General features: G+C 37.9%; 1 protein-coding gene across 3 annotated transcripts in view; it reads left to right on the forward strand.

The window, feature by feature from the left end:
- Positions 1-22,264, forward strand: part of LOC117419958 (diphosphoinositol polyphosphate phosphohydrolase NUDT4B) — a 35,053-nt gene extending 12,789 nt beyond the window's left edge. For 2 of the 3 annotated variants that reach the window (XM_034033385.3, XM_058986178.1), the window contains exons 2-5: positions 7,849-7,959; positions 15,588-15,632; positions 15,754-15,841; positions 20,399-22,264. In XM_034033385.3, the coding sequence (XP_033889276.1) occupies positions 7,849-7,959; positions 15,588-15,632; positions 15,754-15,841; positions 20,399-20,604 (450 nt within the window). In that variant the 3' untranslated portion in view covers positions 20,605-22,264. The remainder of the gene's footprint in view (positions 1-7,848; positions 7,960-15,587; positions 15,633-15,753; positions 15,842-20,398) is intronic. The other variant, XM_034033386.3, reaches the window with a different exon arrangement.
- Positions 22,265-24,104: the final 1,840 nt, after the last annotated feature.

The raw sequence follows: 24,104 nt of genomic DNA on the forward strand, positions 1-24,104 counted from the left end.
AAATATAGACAAGCAAGCTCCAAACCACTCCACTCCAACACCAGTAGTATGAGACAATTGTGGGTATTCCAAAGAGCATGGCTGATGCAGAATGTATTTTAATTGCTGTAAAATCTTGCTTTTTGCAGTTGAGAGAAACTGTAATTGATGGATATATGTTATGGTTCTGAAGCAATTCCCAGGGCAGATGTTGAATGTATTAAGGCTGTTGGGAGACTTCCTGGACCACACAAGCTAGATGTCGGGGCAACTAACCGAACATTTTTAAAAAGCCAGATCCACAGACTAGATGATACGTTGAAAAATAATGGATAAAGTACAGCAAGAAATAAGGTTGGTAGTGTGAGAGACCCTGCCAGATGTTAATGGAATTGCTGTTTGCAATTTTTAAATGGCATTTTCGTGTTCTCCCCAAGTTATGGTGTTACAAAATAGTTACATTTCAACTTTTGCAGGTTATGCACTCTGAGAATGACTTTAATTGCACTTGTATGCTAATAAGAAATGATTCCTTGCCTCTCCAAAAGGTAATGTCCGCAGTGCCACGCCCCTCCACAACTACTGTTGCTAAGGAAATCTGTTTCAGAGCTGGTTTGGACGCAGGCCATGCTATGCAGGCAATTGCTGGAATGTAATTGTTGAAACAGAGTGAAACATGTCATATACTGTGAAAAAATGTGAAAAATGCACTGGTGAGTATGGGGGGAGGGGAGCACTTGTATAAATCCATGTTTTGGGAAGACATGTCTTGTGCCTGCAGTGACATGATGGCATGGGATGTAAACAAACAGGGTTGTAGTTGTCTGTGTGAAAAGTGCTTGCATTGCAAAACAAATGAAACCATTATAGTTGCAATCCTTCACAAATTGTTTCTAGTGATTGTTTACTTATAAAGAAGCAAGGATTGTGAATTGTGATTTATTAGCTGAACTGTAATGCACAGACCTCCCACGGCTTTTGGTTTTCTGTACATCCTAATTCTGCAGCATTTTTCTGTCGATTTTGTATAAATACTTCTGGCATTATTTCCTTATTTCTGTGCAACAATTATAGTAGAGAATACAAACGCAGGTGGGTTTGGGGCTACCTCGAGTCGTCTTTTGAACAATGTGCAATTAATGAGATGGATTGTTTGGACCTTGTTGAGAACACCTGCTTGAACCACCATCTGCCATGAGAGCACCATCCAGTTTATTTCATCAGCCAGCAACATTACTGTTATGGCCTATGGGAGCAGTCGTTTCTAGTTATTAACACATTTTATTCAGGGATTTCACAAATTCACCTGTATTGGAACTCTGGAAAGCTGCTTGCATTTTGTTCTGCACTGTTCAACACGTAATTATTTGTGATATATGAAGAAACTACTAAAACAGAACAGTACAGTTTGTTTTAGATGCCCCTCCGTTATTATTTAGACACTACACCATCCTGTCAAATATCTTGGTGCTTAAAGTAAAAGCCCTTTTTTTCTTTTAAGATACTCATCTGTGAAGCTTTCCAATGGTTCATGTGAAGCAGCCTCTCAAACATCTTGTTTCAGTCTCATAACTGGCAAAAGTGAATGTGATTTATTGATTTGATTATCTAGCAGGAAATCTGTGCTGCCAGAAAGCTCTTGGTTGTTTGTTTGTTTTTTGTCTTCACTTGGTGGGCGGACGGGCGGGGGGCAGTGAGGTGTCATTAGGAGGTGATCTAGCAGAATTGACCAGAATAAATCGACCCCCGGAAGATAATGTTAAAATGACTTTGAGTGCAAATAAAGCATTCTACCGTATGTATAATGACAAACCGGAGGTTTAAAAAAACAAACAAACAAACAAAAAAAACTATTTTCACTATACTAAAACACACAAGGTCAATTGCAGCGTACCAGATTTAGTCCACTTGATGCATCCAATTGAGATATTAAGTGAGTTTGATACTTGCTTGGCTTAAAGTACCATTGTATTAAAATAACCACACAAATGAATATTGAAAGTACAAAACCAAACCGCCTTCATCAATCAGGCTATACATCATAAACGTGTGCAGAGCACAATGGGGATGCATAGATTGTCCTGCAAATACACACTGTTTCACAGCATATACATTGTGTAGAATGATGGATCCACTTACTGTACATTTTAAATGACAGATTATGTTGGTTAAAGATCTAAAAAAATATATCATTTTGAGAAATTAACTTTTATAAAGAGGAGGGAAATAATTGTTTGCACTACAACACACAGCAAATGATTTTTTCAAATCCTGGTTTATATTTTCCTTATACTGGTCTATGGATTAGTTCCCATGATCAGTCTAACTTGGTCCGCTTGATCAAATCAACTAAACAAATTAACTGGATCTTCTGAGTAGTACGCTGCAATTTGGACTCATTTTGTTCAGTTTGTTGGGATTTTCTAGTCCTGAAGTTAGTCTGCTTGAAGAGGACTAAACCACTGATGCGCTGCAATTGGGACACAGGGTATCAGTCAGCTCTATTTTTATTTATTTATTTTTTTTATCAATTGAATTTTTTCAACATCTATCTTGAGTTTTGCGTACATTTAATGTACTGATAGGGAAACCAACAGCAGCCTAGAACAATTTCATTAATATCAAACTTCAATTTATTAACTTAATAAAGAATACATAATCTACAAGAAGCTTAGAAATATTAAAATAGGGATTATTCATGAGTGTAATGATGGATAGAAATTAATTTAAGAAACTAAAAACTTTAGTTTTTTAAAGTCTCTGTCGTTTTACACATATGCAGAATATCCTGTCACTGTCTGAACAGCAATTGTCTATTTTATACTTTATTCTATAAATTTTTTAATTAAGATTAGTCTAACTGACTGATGCAAGTAGAGCCTAAAGTGTAACCATTGATTCTTGAATGGATCAATTTGATGCTCCATTGATAGAAACACTACATTCATTGCAGTGCCCTGTTCTAGAAGCGAGGCACATTGTGCTCTGTTTATAGTTCCCTCTAAATGAACCCGCCACACACTGACACAGACCCAGTTCAAAATGAAACAAAGCCATCTTTTCTTTATTTTTTGTTTTTTTTTTAAACCGAAATGCCCATTTACAATGTATGAATGGGCTAAGCCAGTCTCTGTGCATGGCAGTCTGCCAGGAGGAGAAGGTAAAGAGCATGTTAGGGGAGTGAACATAACGTTCCGTATAGATAGTAGAACAGGGCTGTGCCAGGGGAGGGGGGGCTGAAATGGGCTTCGGAATTTGGAGCTGTGCTGCCGAAGTTGCAGATAATTGTTTGGTATTTTGGTCATGAGATCCTCTACCAATATGCAGGATAAAAGGGAGCGTGATAGGAACAGAGCAATAATGCCATCCATTGATGTTGCAGTCAGCAGTTTTACTTTCATTTTATGTATTGGAAGGGGGGGGGGGGGGGGGGGGGGCTGGGATTAACACAGTACCTGCCAGCACTTGAAGGATTCCACTGACAATCCAGTTACCCATGCGTTCTTTATGTTTGCTCAGACATTTCTGTAGTAATTTGGCCTTTGCCGCAAGCTGGTGTCTCACCCATGCTGCAGGTGTTTTTCTTAATCCTTCCCGATTCATGGCTTTACAAAATCACTGAGTCTAAAAAGCCATAGAGCTGCTGTGTGTTGAGCCATCTGAATTCCTGACATTTGCAAGGTCATGCTTAAGAGTTGTTGTTAGAGGCATTTTACACTGCATACGTGCATATGTGTTGGTTCCTCTGTTGACGAACTACCATCAAGTCTAAACGTTTGTTTTTTGTACAGAAAGGTAAGTGCTGATTTAAGGCTTTCACAAAGCCTCTGTATGATTTAATCAAACACAGCAATCCTGCTATTCAGCAGTTCTGCAATTGACTTTCACATGACTGCACGCCTGGGTAGAGTATTCTAATCGGCAAAGCCAAAAGCTGCAGTCCTAGATGACCGTGCCATTACACTGCATTCCTGCTATCTTTAACATTGTATAGGGAGGCCCCTTAAGGGTAAGGGCGTTTACCACCATTCCATTTTGTGAAATGTTTTCTACTGTAAGGTAAGTGAGGCAATAATAAATTGCTCATTCATTGTAAGAGGTTTTGCAACAACAGGGAGGCAACATATTTGAACTTGTCCTGGCAAGATCATGTAGTGTTACATAATACAGTAGGCTACAGAAATTAGCAAACAAGCACCAGTTTAACATTTGAGCCCAAACTCTTTGTTTTTAATGTAATTTGCCATAGCTAAACTTAAAACCATATAGAACAGCACAGGAACACTAGTAACAAGAGTTTACATGAAACAGAGGCAGTGTATCAAGGTACAGTACACAAAACCCCAGTACATTTAAATAATAACTAAAGCAACATATTAGTTTAAGAAAATTATATTGCAATTAAAATAGGCACATTTATTTTTTGCTAATTTGGGTAAAGTTGTGGTGGCACTTTTTCTGCCTGTGGTACTTCCTCTTGCAGAGCCCACATTTTCTTTTACAGTGGAGCTATGGCATGGGTTAGCGGTTACATGTTTTAGAACTGAGCAGCACCCCGTCATATGACGATTGACAGCTGTGACTGATAAACTGTATACTGTATTCCCAAATCATTGTTAAAATATCTCCATGATACCAGGGATGATCTCAATAGCTTTCTAAAGTGGCGCTGGAGGTAAATGGAATCCTTCTACACTTAAGAAATATATAAGGAAACTACATTACAGGGGCGGAGCCACGCTTGGGCCTGGGCCTGCCTATTTTGCTCATGGGCCCATCCATATATGGAGCGATTGACAGTTTTAATTCTCATGACAAGCTGAATGTACAGGCAAGTCCTGCGCGCGCCAATTATCAGACAATTAAAACCAAAGTTTGTAGAATGATCGTCTGACTATGCTGTGCCTTTAATGTACAGGCAATTTTTCTTTTCACTGCAAGGCACGCATGCAACCAGCTTGCTAGCAGTTGCTGTTTAGCTGAATTTTTACATTTGCAATTAGCTGTCTAATTACCTACAGAAAGTTTAGCCAACTTTGCAGTAAACCGTAGCTATATTTGCATCTTATGCATTAGCTATGTCCTGACAATTCAGTCTTTTTAATTTGAAAAAGAAAACGAACAAACGAATCAACGAATCAACAAATGCACCAGTACCAGGGATCAGTGAACCCCTTTCCACTTCCTTAAATGCGCAGTTTAGTAATTACGTCATTACGTCATAAACGGCCCGTCCGTGAAAATTTGCCACATTGTGAATTCTAACCGTTTACTGTCAATAATGGAAATTACAAGAATTAATGTTGGTGAATTAACCCTTTGCGGTCCTATGTCGGACCAGGTCTGAAATTACAATTATTCCTTTCCGGTCCAACATCATCAAAAGACGTCAAGCACAGGTCTCTAGTTGTTTTTCCTCCAGAAAAAGCCGAGAAAACCTTTCAATGGCCGAATGAGACCGGTAGAAGCCGAGAAAAGCCGAAAAAAAAGGTAGGCGGATCTGAGCAATACACATAGTCCCTTCACCACAGACATAACACGGACATAAACAAACAAGATAGCTGCTTCCGCATCCAGCGCTCAAACAATATCACAGACATTTGTCAAGCTTTTTTGTGATATTATAGTAATAAAATAATGACTTGGATAGCATTATTGAGGTGTTTGGTGATAAAACGAGTGATCAGGAGATGATTTATCAGTATGCACTACTATGAAGAGGTGAAAAATACAGTGAACAAGGAGTGGGGCGGGTCTGGAGATGAAGTACTGAGTTTCCTATTAATATGCAGTGCCTTTTAAACCCGTTTTACTGTGAATAAAATTACTTTTAAACCGCGCGTGTAAAATAAACAGCGCATGTGAAAATAAATTGGACAGCTTGACAGGCGCTGAATAAATGGACAGCAAAGGGTTAAATACAATTGAGATCTTTCACTTGACTGTTCCTGTCTTCAGTCCTTGAGAAACACTTTCAGTGTTAAAGCATGACAGTGACCTCATCATTATTTTGCAATGCAATAATTCACCTATTTGGTTCCCTCACAGTTATGCTATGTTGATGGTAAATGCGTGCTATATGTATTGTATAGGGCTTTTTACCAATTCACTGCCCTTGAAGGATTTTATTTATGTATTTATATTTATTTTATTAATTCAGATTTGTATTTATTTGTGTACGGTAAGTCAAATATTATATTTTTTTATGAAATATTCTCTAAGCATTCCACTTTGTAGTTTCCATTGAATAATAACTACCTCCCTATTCACCCCTGACACAAGGCTGTTCTATATAAACGCAGTCTAGCTTCAGTAACTCTGTCGCGTATTGGGCCTCTCCTGCTACTCCTCTTGCTATCGGGACCACATCTCTGACTCGTATATTACCTATTCTGCTTTCATGTTCATTGACATTTTACAATAATGTTGGCTTTGTGCCGCATGGTATACAATGTTAAATTGACATACAGACTCCAGGGTTGTAACCATAGTACCAGTCTTTTAAAAAAAAAAAATACATAACAAATAATAATAATAATAATTGTATTGTGCTTTAATGACAGGCCATTTTTCACTGCCTTGCTCAGAAACACACAGTAGTTGAAGTAGGTCATTGAGTTGCTGTAGCACTGGACCTGCTGAGCAGATATCTGGGGCTCTGGAGCTTTTAAAGTGTTAAGCAGTTCTTTATTTTAAATAGAAATGTCTCAAAAGTAACAAAGTTCAAGACAGTTCCTTGGCTAGACAGCCTCTTGTGGAAGTATTGGCCAGTGAGTGCAGATCTATTAGGTGTGTTCATTGCTCATCAGGTCTGGGATGAGCGTGAGTTCAGACTTGGTTTCAGTTATCTTTTACTTTTTTTTTTTTTTCTCTCCATAGTGTATTGATACTAATGTAATACCAGAAGTATACATTTATTTTGCATTCCTCACCTGTGAAATTTTGGAAAACTCTGTACCCCAAATTCTTTGCACATTAATGAATGTATTGTTTACCCTATTTCAAGAATGTATTGTGGCGGTCCTCCCTGTTTCTAGTTCCTGTAGTTTCCAATTCTCCTGTCGCACCACTGCCATTAACTTCTCCTGTTCCATTTGTTACCCCAAGACAATATTGTCGGGACAGCTATAATCAGAAAGCAGCACAATATTTAATCAAACATTGCACGTAGAAACATGCAGTATGCGCCAGGGTTACTGTGGAGACAAGTGGATGATGTGAGAGAGCTTGATTTATTCTGTTCCCAATTCCCTCTTAATATCTTTTATATTCTAGCCAAACACGTTTCTAGCTGTCATTTACAGAGAGTAATAACAATTCCCATTTCTTTGGGCCGCTAATGCATCTAATGCATTGGTCTGTGAAATATTTGGTTCAAGAGGAATGCTGTTAGGAGGCTATTTGAAGCTGTTCTAGCTGACCTGTGAAATTGTACACATGGCATGGGTTCGATGGGAATTGCAATATCTCATCTGCACCCCCCTGCAAGCTAAACAGGCTGTGGTAGTAATAGTTTCAGATTTGTTATGAAATAGGTCAGACTTACTAAAAACTCTTTGTCTTGCTCCTGGCACAGATGCTTGCTATATTGATTTCATGGGGTGAAAAAAGACATGCATGTCGAGAGAAGAGACGAAACTAGAAAAAATGGCTATAGTATAATGAATGTGTTTTGTGTAGCAAACCAGGCTGCATTTTTACCACATTGAAATAACTTGTGTGTAAGTAAAAGTATAATCTGCTTCCAAGCACTATATTCATAAAGACACACAAAAATATGGGAATATACAAGTAAAATATCCCTTTCACTGAAACACTGGCATGTCAATATTGATTGCCTGTGGGTACTAACGCAGTGTTTTCTTGCAGGTTTTGCTGGTTAGCAGTAGTCGGCACCCGGACCAGTGGATTGTACCAGGTGGAGGCATGGAGCCCGAGGAGGAGCCTGGTGGTGCTGCAGTCAGGGAAGTTTATGAAGAGGTAAGAAGCCCCTTATCGATCTACAGTACAGTCTACAATTGACTGATGAGAGAAAACCTTTTTAAGGGCATTTCTGCTGGTCTGGTGTCCTTTTAACCTTGTTTACTGGTCCCAAGTAAAGATGTCAGAAACTGAAAATAAGTCTGCAAACTATTTTATTGCCTGACCATTACATTCACACACAGTAAAAAAAAAAAAAATTAGATGATTCATTTTGTTAAATAATCAATAAGGTAACAAAGCTCTTTTTTTTTTTTTTGCTACACAAACAAAACTCTCTACCACAAACAGCTCCCTACCACAAACAGCTCCCTACCACAAAACCCTTATCTGCACCCGTTGTTTAACGTATACTCTGTTGACCTGAGATCTCAGACTGCGTGTTTTTTTAGGAAACGTAAACAGTGGTTTGCTTTTTCCTGGACTTGCCTAGTTCAATTAAATGCTTACCAAAATACCTTGACTGACCTGTGTTTTTTTTTTTTTAAATTTAGTCGTTGCCAATTTATTTTTAGTATTTTCTCCAAATTTGTGCTGACTCGGGAGGGCGAAGATGAACACACACTGTCCTCCGAAGCGTGTGCCCTCAGCCGACCGTTTTTTTTTCACACTGCGGATTCACTATGCAGACACACCCAAGAGCTACAGCGTCAGAGGACAACGCAGTTCTCGGGCAGCTTGCAGGCAAGCCCGCAGGCACCCGGCCAGACTACAGGGGTCGCTGATGCGCAGACACCCTGGCCGACCTAACCCTCCCTCCTCCCAGGCGACGCTCGGCCAATTGTGCGCCGCCCCCTGGGAGCTCCTGTCCACGGTCGGCTGTGGAATAGCCTGGACTTGAACTTGTGACGTCCAGACTATAGAGCGCATCCTGCACTCCACGTGGAGTGCCTTTACTGGATGCGCCACTCGGGAGCCCACCTGACTGACTGTTTTAATGAGCATTGCTTTCGGTTCACTGTGCACCTGGGGGAGGTTTGCATTCCACAGCAAATGAAAGTCCTGACACCAGTCTCTGTTTCATAACCCTTTTAAAATCTTTTATTACATTGTATATATTTTAGTACTTTAATGACAACCTACGGCTATGGACGCACGTTTCGCAACACCTAGAATTTTAGGATTGAGACAAAAAAAAACCAGCTATATGAACATCTTGTATTTAACGTCGTGTAATTAAAGAAACTACAAAATAATGTCACAAAATTTCAATTTTTCATTCTGTAGGGCAAAACTCCTGGCCATCACTGTACAGTAAAAACTCAAGTTCCTTTTAGATTGGAATCCATACTTTCAGAACTATCAACCAAAACATAAATTGTACACTGAAATCCATACAAAGTTTAAAAAAAGAACATTTTGGATTCATTGCTGAAATTGCCAACATACTAACTGTTTTGGTTGTTTTGTTATAAACAATGCTAATATTTAAAGGTTTGGTGTTCCTGTGAGTGTAACAATTATACCCATATATGTACAGTAATCTGGCTTTTTTAAATCAAATCCAAAGAAAACCTTCCATTTTGTTTCCTGGAGACGAAGGGATTTTTGACAAGATGTGAAATAAAGAACCGCTGACGGTTCTGAAATACTGCCTGCTGTATTTAGGCCAGCAGGGTCAAAGAGTCCCAGAGATTTAAATTACGCCAGGTTGGATTGGATGTGTTTACACTGTCAAAAAGATAAATAAAAGAACCCTTACAGGGTTTCCCAGCTAAAATTTTGTCTGTGTGCTGTCAGGACCCCGTCAGTCTCCTTGTCACCCACTGAAATTACGGTACAACCCGTACCTGTTTGGAAGTTCAGAAATGTGGCTCCAAAGACATGGGTTTTCTTTGGGATGTCCTAAGTGAAGCATGCAGGATGATGAAATCGGAAATCTAATCTTTCGTGGCTATAGAGGATGTTTTGCATGTGTATGTGTTTGTCTGTTTTTTAAAATTGTTATGCAGTAATATACTGGAGGAATACTGTGTGGAGAATTTGAAATAGTTGCAATTTACTTCAAATACTAGGAGATGTACAACAATATTAAAAGGTATTATGTTAATGTTAGCAACTGCCTTTATTTAGGTCTCATTCCCACACTTGGCAGAATTTGCCTGTAGTGGGAGATTTATTTTTAAATACAAATATTCGATATGCTCTGCTTCAGTAAACAGGTTAGATCTTGAGATGAAGTAAGTTACCTTCCTATAGTCCTCAATCTCTAATTAGGGTCTAGGTCAACTAGTTTTTATTTTTCAGCTTTAGGTGGTGCATCATTTTTGGAATTGTAATAGAAATGTCCATAGATTCTTATTTACCCCTCTAAGCTACTGAATGATAGAATTTCAAAAAGCCAATCCACATATCCTGAGGCATTCCACCTTCCTGGAGGTGCTGAAATATTTCAAGATCAGAATCCCAGGATGATGATGATAGTAAAGATGAATAATGACTCGAAACATCTCCATAAAAATCATTTTATAGGTCGCACCAACGTAAAAGTCACTCCCCCCTTTTTGAGACTTCAAGTTTAGGAAAACTGCACTGCCAAAATATCAAATACAGATATTGTAGCAATCTGTGCATTTGTGTTTATGTACTGTATTCCCTGTCTGTCTGCATGTCGTGTGTTATTCCCTCCCTGCTGTATTCCGTCATTGCTTGTTTACCTTTTGTGCGTGTTTTCCCGTAACATAGACAGTAGTTCCAGCTGCATTGACTTGACTTTTACAGATTTGTTGTATTAATTCAAATTTGAAAGAAGTGTTAAACAGTGCTGTTTGCACTATCTGCTGCTTGCACTGTGCACTATCTAATAACCAGTAAACAAAACATCTTAGTGTTACATACGGTGCAGTACAATTGCATTACATTTCCATCTGTAAAAATAAATACATTAATTGTTTTATTAATCAGAACCATACACATACTATAAAAGTGTACCACTGCGTTGCACTGACATGTAGAACAAGTTACAGTATGTTATGTATTAAAGTCATTCAAAGTACTCCATTCAAACAGTGTTTTTTACATCGGGCCATAAACACGTTCCTGCTCTCTACGCTCGTTTTTCTTTCGCCATGATTTCCATTACACGAGAGTAGATGTTAAAACTTCATGCTGATTTGAACTCGGCTCTCGCCAAGATAAGCACCAAATAAGACGTAGCTTTACAGTAAACTAATGTGATCCATATGTGTCTCCATCCATTTACGTTTCCTTCCATATGATGATGTAGATATCTTTCTGTCTGGTGTTAATGGCTGAAGTGTAATGCTGGCTCCAGGGATCAGCTTATTTTACCTCCCTGGCGCATCAGTATGCACAACGGCTACGATGCTGGCTCCGGGGATCAACCACAGTGCGGTCTCCCCAGCACATCAGCATAACAACAGTCTGGATTGAGCTAAGTAGGTTACATCTCTGGGGTCTTCAAGTGGGCACCTTCCATCCTCAGTGTTTCGTCGACTAGCCCACGACACCTCAAGAGGGCTCGACGGTGATTCTGGCATCCCAGCATCACCCCCCTCCGTCCCCCACTCAACTCAGCCCAGCTTACTTACCTGTACATCAGCGTTTCTTCCTTTCTATTGTGCTTGAGATCCCCAGCCAGAATCTTTCCGTCTCAACCACAGCCTGTTGCTGCACCTCTCTGCTGCTTCAGATAAGTTCTTCACTGTGCAACGCAACTCTTGGCCACTGAATCCGACGTCTCTGAGAAACCGGGTTGTAGAGTGTGCCACAAATCCTAGACAACCCACTTCCACTGGGTAAACCCAGACTCTCCATCCTCGCTGTTCCGCTTCAGTGGCTAGTTGAGCATACCGCAGTTTCTTCCTCTCATACACCTCATCTACAGGGGCCCTGCAAAAATCCCTAGAAAATCGACTTATACAACGTTTTTTATGGTAATCGTGTAGCACTGACAGTAACACAACACGCTTGCAAACTGAAGGTTATAGTTTAAAATCCCACGCATGCCAGACCTTATTATTTTTTGCAGGCAAATGTTCCATTTTAAAAGAAATAAATCTTTAATATAAATGATATAGATGTCACAATAAGTGCAAGATTTTTTTTTTTTTTTTTGCATGCGATGTATGCGACTAGACAATTTTAAAATATCAATAAATCGTTTAATATAAGTGATACAGACATCAAAATAAATGTGTTCCCTAGTATATTTGCATGTTGACAAAACAAGTTAATTGTCATTAAACTTGGATGTCCTGTAATATACATATGCGTGGATAAAAGTGCCTGGAGTCTGCAAAAAAATACGTTGGGAGAAAAAGGAGAAGGACATTTTTACCTTACTTTGGTGACTTATTTCTCTTACTGTCTGACAGGTATTGGCTTTTTTTTTCTACATTTCACTTGAGTGTTGGGAACTGCAAAGTAAAAGTGAAATGGTGCTTTTGGCTGATTTACTTTTGCTACACCAATACTCTGAAAACACGTAAACTATCCTTGCTGTGTAGAGAGTCTGGCAGTTCTCGCGCTTCGCTGATAACATGGCGTGAGGAACTACCGTTCCTCTCAATTTGATTAAAAACAACTGGGCTGCTATAGATGTTATATTGGTAAGGTCCAAACACTACATCTAGGCCAAAGGTAAAATATTTTGAAACAATAAATAACTTGGCATTGCTACTATTGGCTCGATGAACAGACTAGACACACGTAGAGATTTATAGGCGTTCATAGGACAGAGCATACAACATACTCCACCCTCCCCCCCGTATCAGTATCTCTACCACGCCTGTGTAGCAGTCTGCTTTGTGGCTTCCAGGCTTGCCAAATTGCTCATCAATATATTACTCGGTGTCTTGAGTATCCTTCCAGTAGCTATTTTGGGAAAATTTACAACCGGGTTGCCAGTCAGCAATATACTGGGCCACAACTTCATGTCACATTTAATGAGAACCCCAGATTCGTTACTGCACAGAAAGGTATTGGTGCACAATGTAGATCAGCTTCATTGAAAACTGTTGACCTGGATTTTTATAACCCTTGAAAGGGAGGGATTCAGAAATGTGATCTCCACATTGATACCACTGTTTAGCTGGTAACTACAGCAGTGCATCCTCTCCACATGGCTGAGCTTTTTTTTATGCTGTATCCTGTTACTGGTAATCTCTGCGTAAAGCAAGTAGGAAGCCAGCCATGCCGACTTGGAACAGCAAGGAGTGCAAATCTTTATCCATATTTGCATACTAGAACAGACAGGCACCACATGTCAATCAACCCAACATTGCAAGTAACCCTTGTCATGCGCTCCACACGAAGGTTAGCTTCACCATTACGACTGCTCTGTCTGTCCAAAAAAAACTTGCTCTGTTAAAATACTACTACGTACTTGAGCTGGCTCTTCCCTTTTCATAATTGAATTATATATCTCGAATAATTTAAAGCTACTGTTGCATTATGGGAGGGTTTTGCAGCCTTTAAACATTTTATTTATCAGTACTTCTGTTGAAGGTATGTTGAAGGTATGCTGAATTGTACAATAATATTGTGTAATAATATAAGTTTTGACTGCACCTGATGTGACTTGCATATATTATGCTTGTCTCTTATGGTTAAACTATATATATTTGGGTTGTAAAATTGGCATTCTTTTTCTGGTCAAAACTACATTCAATCTTTAATTCATTTTAATTAATCTATAGCAAAACCTGAATTAACCAGTCATCAAATGAACTTTGTGTTTGTGGCTGTTTAAGGCAGGGGGCTGTGTGTTTTGTGTCATTTTTATTTGTATTGGAAAAACCATCAGGCTGGTAAGAGCAGGTGACACCAACATGGCTCTGTTTGTGCTTTGCTGTTCTGCTTCTTCAATCAGATTATGTTTATACAGGGATATTATTCCAGCTTGTTTTCTAGAAGCTTTAATTTCAGCCAAGGAAGAATTTAAGTTTGAAATGTCTTCAGTACTATAATACAGGTTAAAAGCTAAGCTTAATTTAAGCCAAAGCTGATGTGCTTCAGGACTTCCATTCTTAAGACACCACACAATAGACAATAAACATGTAAACTTTTTTTTTTTTTATTAAATAACATTTTGAGCTAATGCATTATAGCAAGTATTGATCACAAGTTTGGTCCTATGCTCTTGTAAAATGAAAAGTTGTGTGATGGCACTACCTTTTTGAAGGTGTATTATATAAAGGTATGCCACTATATCTGGCTCAGCATGGCAATTGCCTTGTACTGCTTAATACAGCTGCCATAGGGCTGGTGAAGTGGTGGCAACAGAGGTTTTTTGAATAATATCTGTGTAAGAAATGCACAAGTATACATTTTTGCGAAAGTACTTGCTAGCTATCCTTGTGTGTTACATCTGTATTTGACAAGGTATAACCATATAAATAATCAAAAACCCTGTCAAGGCACAACATCTATTCATGTGATCCCTAATTCAAATTCCTCTACCGTCTGATAAATGTTGAAAGTTTGATACAGATTGTTTGTTTGTTTGTTTGTTTGTTTGTTTGTTTGTTTTTTCTCAATATTTTGATTTTTTTCCACCACCCCCTTGTGTATTTGTGTAGTTCCCTAAGCTTCTGTACAGCTCATGTCACATAATCAAATGTAATATATAAAACATGGAAAGCATGGCTCAGTTTCTTATAACGATAACATTTTTAAATGTGTAAACTATTTAAAAATAATACCCCTCCACTTGTTGTAACAGCTCCCCAGAAACCACAAAAATACAGAATGTGTGTAGGTGTTTTTCCTCTTGGACACAAATATGGACTGGTATATAAAGACCTATAATTACACACCAATAAATATACCTTCCCACTCTCAAGTATGAAAACAACTCTTGTTTAAAAACCTAGAATTCAGTGAAATTCAATTTCTTCAGAGATTTGTATTATTGGTTCTCAAAAGCCTATGAACTTGGCAAAATGTTAGCAGCTTGAGGGAGACTGAAAGCTAAATGTGTTCTCGCTCTCTGCTTGATGGTCCTTTCTGAAACCACATATGCTGAGATAATCAGACCTTAATTAGTTGCAAAGTGACTGAAGTGTTGACTCTTGCTACTTTTTATGCTACCCAATGCAGATAAGCTGTGTTTCATGTTAAAAGACACTGGTTTTAATACATTTTAAACTTTTTCCAAACAAATTATATAAAAGTATCTTTGTCACCATAGAGTCTATCAATCTTCTTAACACTTACACCTCCCAAGCACTGACTGGCTGCTGCATGAAATGTATTTATTTATTTTACCTCGGTTAATTTGAGTCTGCCCCTTTTTTACACCTGGCCAGGAGAGTCATAGGGTTGCCAACAAACCTTCCTCCAGTCACAGAGTGAGCGAGCGAGCAACTGAACTGGAATTTGAACTCTGACTCTATTGGCTCTTAGTCATTTGCTTTGACAACTACTTTTCTAATAGTGTCTCATGGATCAAAGAGCGTGCAGTGTGCTATTGAATGGAAAGGTGTTAAAGGTAAAGTTCATAAGTGCTCCTGTTTCTTCTCCTCTCGGAGTGTGCCGATGGACCGCAAAAGACACCACCATAGTTCTGGTGGGATTTTAATGTCAAAGTACAAATGCGAATAAATAGCTGTGGTGACTCATAATTCAAACTGACTGTGTGTTTTGTTTTTTGTTTTTTTGTGCAGGCTGGAGTGAAAGGCAAGTTAGGAAGGCTGCTAGGAGTTTTTGAGGTGAGTATCTTGTCTAACATTTCAAACCTGTCACACAGCTCTACTGTAAATACAACTGTATAAGAATCTATCTAAAGTAAAGCCTTTGTTTGCATTAAACATTTTAATCATGCTTTTTAAGCAGAACCAAGACAGGAAGCATAGAACATACGTGTACGTTCTCACAGTGACGGAGACCCTAGAAGACTGGGAGGATTCTGTTAATATAGGTAAGTTTGACCATTTTCTACATTACTGCCTCTAGAACTGGGTTGGTATACAGCAGCTTCAGGTCTTTTCAAGACTAAAGGCCTCCCAAACCGGTTAGTGTGTCTAGGAATAAGCACCAGGGGCACACTTTTTTGGGCTCTTTTACTCCTGCAGTCAAAATGCCGCCTTTGTCTGGCATGAGCTCACTGGTCCCGTGACTGTGTAGCAGCAGAGTCACAGGATATGAATGAGGAGATTTAATGTTCTGGTGTGTCAAGCCACCAGGCTACACTCCTAAAGATATACAACTTCAATCGATGCCCCATTATAACCGCTTGAATCGAAACTACACTCCTTTCTAAAGGGCTTAGCTCCTTTCTCGGGAACACAATGAGATTTTAGGTTTAACATTAAAGAGTTATTGTTTGGGATTTATGAATGCAAGATTTCATTTGATCTAATTGAAAACTCTGCATTTATTACAGCATGAAAAAAAAAACATGTCTGTGAAAGGCACCTTTGTACTGCCCCAGTAGCTTGAAATATATATTGCCTCTCTCAATTCTAAGAGGACCAATCAATCTTTCAAATGTGGACAATAGAGATGGCTGGCGTCTGCCCAAAAAAGTGCCACTCCCCAAAACACACATAGATACACACGCAAACACACAAAGACACAGGGTCCCATGTGTCCTGCTACCAGCTGGATGAGAAAAGGCCCTCAAAAATGCTTATTTGGCGACCTTTGTGGGTCACGCAGTGATTAAAACCCATGCTGTTGCCAGTCTTGGGCTCTAAACAATTTCAGCTGTACTCCATGTATCATGACATAAGAATATGAAAATGTATATATTGCAACAGGAATTTTCTCCCAGCATTATTTACACAGGTGTTTTAATGTAAATATGTATTTTTTAATTTTTTTATTAATAAAGGAATTGTCATTTGACACCTCAGCATGGTCTATTGCATAGAAAATGTGTTTTTAGTAAATATATTTGTTGCCGTAACGACTATTGCACTCTAAACACACCCCCTACCAGGTAAGTAAACCCCCCCCCACACACGGGACAGCTAGTTAGATTGGAGCTGCTGAGGCAGGTTCAAACAGGAGTGCCTCACCACACACGGGACAGCTAGTTAGATTGGAGCTGCTGAGGCAGGTTCAAACAGGAGTGCCTCACAGCTTACATTCTACAGAACAAATTTTAAACATTTCTCAGCAACACCACCTTTTGATAAAATAGATGCAGCCTTATTACTGGTTATGGACTTAAAACAGTCACTAGAGTTTGATAAACATATCCAGAAAACATAATTCATTCAGCATGGTTAATTCAGTTGATCTAAACGTAAGCAGATCTAAATAAAGAATCAATTTAAATAATATAATTAGGAACTTCTATTTTTACAGATAGAGAAATCCTCTCCCCCTAAAAAGTGAATACATGAGGTTGTACTGTAAATAACCAAGGTCTTCCTAGAATACAAATAGTGACAGTACACCCTTATTGTAGTATATAAAGAGTTTATTGGACTGTGAGTTATTTATCTGCTTTGATTAGGGGGTGGAGATTTGACCATGCCAGATTAAACCATGTACACATCATGCCCCTGGACCAACGCCTTGATTGCTTGTAATGACCTCCAACATGAACTAAACTGAATTTTGTCGTATTTTTGGGTTTATATCTGAGAGCAGATAAAGTATTTGATCTTTTGCTTTTTTTAAAATTTCCTTTATCTTTTAAAGATGCACAGATTCAGATTCAGATGTATTGAACTTTAACAACTGCTGTGTTGGTGCCAGTGGTGACCTATATTTTTACAAAAGAAATGAAGAAAATAATGGTCAGGTTTCACTAGACAATGGCTTTAAAAAAATATAAAACCACTCCTTGGTAACAATTGGTGGTTGTACAGAGAGTCTGACAGGCTGCTTCTACTCATTTTAGTTTTTAAGGAAGGATGCTATATTAAAGATTCTTTTACATAGCATCCTCTGTTCACCTGGACTGTTTTAAAAGGAAAAACTAAATAAAAGTCTTGCGTCTTGCTATGGCACACGATCTTGTTCTGTGTAAAATTATTTATAAGTAAATTAAGTCTGAGACGGCTCAAACACTCACCCATGATCTGATGCGTCACAGTCTTCAATAGCGTTTCCGATTAAGTAGAAAAATAGATTTGCAGAACGGCATTAGTAGTAATACAAGGTAAGTGGTGACTTGCACATAATAATAATAATAATAATAATAATAATGTTGCACTTTTTAAATACTTCTAGAAGTTAATAAAAAGGATCAATGAAGGAATTTGTAAAGAAACACAATTGAGATTGCAGTTAGCTGTATATATAAATGTATAACAATAAAATTATTTTGTTGAAAATATCAGTTCAACTATTCTACTATTGTCCAGCTGTCTTCTAACAGATGTACCAGGCTTCAAATCAGACTACTACTGCTACCAAGAAAAAAAAAAAAAAAAAAAAAAAAACACTACAACTGTACTACTATGAACAGTAAAACTGTTGGATATATAGGGATGTTCAATAACTCTGATCTATAGATTGTACAAGTCCAACCTTTATTTTACAATGGAGTTGCTGGAGGTCAGAGTGGTAACCTTTTATCAAAACAAGACCTGTTTTGTAATGGGACAGCCCATCTCTAGTATGTCCAATAGGAATGCAGGGGATGTATTTATTTCCAGTCTTTTGGATCGTTTCCATGTTGCGTCTGGTGTGGACTGACATGCGGGACTTGGCTCGCATCGCTTAATAGCTTAAAATTTGGTCACATGTTCAAGTTGTGTGAATGCGGGACCTTTTTTGTGTCATTTTTAAAAGCCAGCAAAAGTGCACATTTTTTCATTTAAATGCTGGATATGTAGACTGCATGTATAGTCCAATTTATTTTTGCTTATTGATAACCCTATTTTTATGGAACTTGCACAATCAGAAAGAAAATGTCTTGGTGCTGCTAAATGCAACACCTGCAAGCCACCCAGGCTTTGTCTGTCTTCTGCATGTCTTTGTAGTCGTTCAGTTTACATTCATAATAAAGGATACAGCTGCACCTCATAAATTAACTTTTCGTCATCCATGATTAACTTGTTTTGAGGCGTGACGTGTTTTGAGGCCTGTGTTTGACGTGTGTCAAGGGTGTTAACCTTGCTTCTGATTTGTCAGTTTCATTCCAGTCATGCGACAAAAAAAAAGACAAAAAAAAAATAGAAACCGGTTCTATTTTAGCAACGTGAAATTCTCAAAGTGGCGTCGCGTGCATCGCTCGCTGCTGCTGTGGATACTCCCATTTGACTGCAGTAACTTCTAAATTATTCGCTTGCGTCCAGTGTGGATGCAGCTTCAGTCAGTCAGTTATTTGCGGAGTTGAAAATATCTGGCAGCAGTTGGCCATTTAAAGCCTTGAGGCGGTTCCAATATTTTATGACTTAGCTTGGCAGTTAGCAAATACGACTGATGGCTGTGGCTCCGGGGTCTTGTCAGTTCATAAGAAAGTGTGAAGGTTCATGGACTTGACCCAGCAGTGGTGACCAAACCTGTCATGTCTGTTGCTGTCGGGCCAATCCTGGAAGGTCCATTTAAAACTGGTATGTTTAATAATACAAAACGAAACATTTCTAAATTCAATGACAAATGATTCAACTAGAAGTCTGTTTCAAAGTCTTCTATTCAAAACTTTTGTCATTTGAATTTTACATTTCATTTCATATTTCAAAATGTTGCATTATTGAGTGTTGGATAGTTATGGATGAAATCTGGTATGTGAATATTGGGCTTAGCCAGATAAGTGGTCCCCTTTGCCAGCACTGACATTCAATAGAAAAGGTATTAAATTGAGTGCAATCTCTGAGGGAAATTAACCAAATTCTTTCCAACCTGTTTAAAAACAAGTGCGCCGTAATTCAAACCTGTAACTATTTGTAGATGCTACTAAATGAGGCCTGGTAATGCTGTACAGTGTGTCAGCATTCCCCTGGCGCCTGACTAGCTGCAGCCCTTTTGCAATATCAGAATGTAGCTAAGTCCCTTAACTTGGGACATGTGTGACCACAGATGTGCCACCATTGAGCTCTTCAGTGAGGATGTAGCAGACCTAGCTGCTGAGATACACTCTCTCTTTAATAGAGCTGTCTTGACACATTTATAAATATCACTGGCTTTAATACCCTCTGGAAATGGGGACTGGCTCTGGCGAGAGTTTGTCAGTCCTTAAATAACCTGGTTTAAGTAGTATTGCAGCTGGAAAGTGATGTTGAATATTATAGAACAGCGGTGCTTATTTTTAGGATTTTTCACTCAGCTCTTTGACTAGTTAACTTTTGCCTTGAAAAACCATTTGTTTCCCATAGACTGGTTGAAGTGGTGTTTCTAGTGCTTCCTATACTGACAAAAGGCATACGTTGATTAAAATGGCTTTAGACAGACTAGAACACGAAAATCTGTAAGATTGATATTTTAATCTGACCAGTTGTGGCTGTCGACTATGACGGCCTGTTGAGGGGCGTGTAACTATGCAGAGTGTTACTAATGATCTAACTTTTGCTTCTAGGGAGAAAGAGAGAATGGTTTAAAGTAGAAGATGCCATTAAAGTTTTACAGTGTCACAAACCGGTCCACGCGGAATACTTGGAAAAACTGAAACTCGGCTGCTCTCCCACCAACGGCAACTCTGTGGTTCCCACCCTTCCTGATGACAACTCCACTCTGTATGTGACCTCATCACAGACTCCTGGAAAGCCTTCCACTGTGAGATAAAAGGACAGTCACTCAGCCTGTCCCATACTGGAGAGGGGACACTGCACTCACAGGAGAGTAGGGACATCTGACACAGGATTCTCATGTAAAATGTATCCATAAAACAAATACATTTGCATGAACTCTTGCAGTGTTGACACTAGGTGTTTTTTTTTGTTTTGTTTTTTTTAATATAATTTGTAAAATAGTATTTCAACAAACCAAAGCCATACCTGGAATTGTGTTAACAATGTTTTGTTAAGGATGCCTTAATTGGCCTTTTTTTTAAAACTCTGCTTTTTGGGTTGTGTTTTTTTTTTTTTTTTAAACAGACCTATACAGTACATGAAATGGTCTTTATGATTCAAAACCTCTGTTTTAATTATACTTGAAATTAACAAATGCTGTATTCATGAACTTAGAGATTTGCAGACACTGCTGTAATCATATTGGGGAAATAATATACACTGGCTATTTAGTAAGAAAACTAAACAGGCCCTTAATTTCAGAGATGTTGCTAAATTCAATAGATTTATTGTCCTATTTGAACAATTGACACATTTGGAAATATTGTTACATTTGTCTGCTAAAGAAGCGAACTGTCAGACTAGCATTGGGAACTTTAATCTTATTTAATGCTGGATGATGCATGGAGTCAGATATGGGTGTATTCTAATCTAAACAATGGCAGATCTTAATACCGTTACCATAAAATGTACAAACTTTTTCGAGGGCCTCCTTTCACTGTATTTCTATGGTATGTAGTAATGTTAATAAAGCACCGGCACGGTAAAAAACTGCTGCTGCTGCTTACATCAGTAAAATAGACCCTAACCTCGTCCACCAATTGGTCAATTCTGAGTACTCCAAAGCTACCTCAATATATTAACAAAATTACAGCTGTCTATTTAAATGCCTGACCAAGATAATAACAAAACAGCACAGCTGTGAGGAACCCATAACAGCACATTAGACAGACTGTAAAAGTATGTTCCAGAACAAAAAATCAAATACAAATGTAGTTAATATATTACACTGTATTAGGTCTTGAACCTTCAATTTCATTGACTCGCTGATTTTGTTTTCTCTTAGAGCCACTGGAACAAAGTATATTACAGCCAAATATTTTCTAAATGAAATAAAACAAATTCTGCCAAATGATTTAATGTGCAAATATTATCAGTAACAGCTAAACCAGATTTTGTGTGTTCAGTTGATACTTGTGTGCATTACTGTCAATATGTGGCAAGGGACCGGATGCTGCTGGGATTGCATGTCCCAATCTCCTGTTTACAGGCTGGAAACTGGAAAACACAAGGTCTACGTGAGCTTTCCTGAGTCTTTTGAATACAGCAATTGGTAGAGATTGCCTCCTTTACACACATTTAATTAGAAACTCTTACAAAAATAAAATGTACTTGTGATTTTGGACTCCAACCCCAATAGTGTAGAGTTACACGGTTACAAACTGGCCACTGTCACATTTACAATATTACACAAATAAGGTTCATAAATATTTCAAGAAAATAGGACTGGAATGGCCTTGTGTGGTTTGTACCTTAATACACACAAAAAAAGGATGTTTGTTTTTTTTGTTTTTTTCTATGCTTTATTTTCTATTAATGTATACTTCTAACATTTTACAAAACGTGCTGCTGTAAATAAAAACAAACAAACTCGTCTTTTGAGTAGTGTTACTTTCAGCAAAACTTAATGTGCCACATTGAGCTCCATGGACAATGCAGCAGAAATACTGTGTTATTTACCTTCTAGAAATTCACTTTACAGTTCTATTATATTATTTTATTTTATTTATTTATTTATTTTTAATACTGTTTCTCAGAAGTCCATTCTGTACGCCAGGCATTAATTGGAAGCCAACATGGAAAATGTTATTACATTTATAAAAAATAAAAAAAAGTTATGTTGAATAGAAATGGTTAAAGTAGGTTTTAAAGAACAGATGCAGTATATTTAGTGACTTTAAAGAGTGAATGGGATACAAATCGGGGTTGAGCGATTCATTTTGGATGCACAAGTGTTTTCTGTTAACGAACAAGGCCAAGTTTGTGTTTTTGTATATTTTATTGTTACACTTTTTTTTTTTTTTTTCTTTTTTGGGATGTGCAGCAAAGTGCTCCGGCAGCACAACATCAAGTACTCTTGTGGACTTCATTAACCGCTCAATTACACGACTCGTTGCACAGACCACGATCACAACTAATCTCTGAATAAGATTAGTCTGAATCAGGCTCTGCGAAACCATTTGAATACCACCTACATTACCAATCGATTCAGAGTGTTGAAAAAATATTTTTTTCTTTATGTATATCATGTTTTATACCATCACTGAGTTAAAGCAGTGTGGAATTGTGCGATATTACACCAGCAAACCATCTCTGGTCTACATCCATCTACAAAATTGAAGTCCATTTAAAGAGTTTGAGTTGTTTAAGGGTTTCCTGTATATCAATGCAAACATTTATATAAATAATTTATTTCTAAATGTGTTTTTTTTTTCAAAATGATGTTTTTGTAATTAATTAATAATGATCAAATTGTGTGGCGCAACGTTAGCTTCTATTTTCTTTTAAAGAATAAAAAAGTGAGATTTGGCTAAATACAGTGTGCAGGAGTATTCTATTTTTCATTTGAGCAGTTCTTAAAGGAAATCATGCATGGCCTGTTTATATATAAAGCATAAATGGACATACTGCGTAAAGACAAAAAGGACTAAATAATAGAAACAACTAGTTTTAATATACATGTGGAGGTGCTTCAACAGTTCCTGTTTGAGTGACTTGGACCTGCATCTACCACAAGGTGGCAGTGCAAACAGATATGTATATGCCTGCTGACCTTTCATATTTTACAATATTTACTGTATATGATAATGATGGTTGTATACAATGTGCGGTAAAAAATTCCAAAATCCAACAATTTATTTATTTATTTATTTATTTATTTATTTATTAGACTTTGCCCCAGTTACTTAGTCACAAATGCTTGGATTTCAGTCTCTTTTTCTGTGGCCTAAAATAGAACATATGACCTCAATAATGTTCACTTCTCCAACTAAATAATATATAAATATATAAAGCTGTCTACATATTTTAAGTGTTTAAACTGCGACATAATAATAGCATGGGCTTCTAACAATAGCAGTATTGCCGCTTAAGATACAGCTTTTCTTAAAAGGGAAAACCAACCCCCATTAGAGAGATTGTTTTCTAATATTTGAGTTAATATGAACATATTTAAACTTTATACAATAACTTGATCAGCATGATTTAAAGTTGTTTAGGAGACCTGTATACAATTCACTGTTGATTTCAGGGGCTATTAGGAGGCTGTGTGGTCCTGTGGTTAAAGAAAAGGGCTTGTAACCAGATTGTGCCTGAGCAAGTCACTTAACCTCCTTGTGCTCCGTCTTTCGGTTGAGATATAATTGTAAGTGACTCTGCAGCTGATGCATAGTTCACACACCCTAGTCTCTGTAAGTCACTTTGGATAAAGGCGTC

This window comes from Acipenser ruthenus, chromosome 14 (assembly GCF_902713425.1).
Source record: "Acipenser ruthenus chromosome 14, fAciRut3.2 maternal haplotype, whole genome shotgun sequence".
Lineage (NCBI taxonomy): Eukaryota > Metazoa > Chordata > Actinopteri > Acipenseriformes > Acipenseridae > Acipenser > Acipenser ruthenus.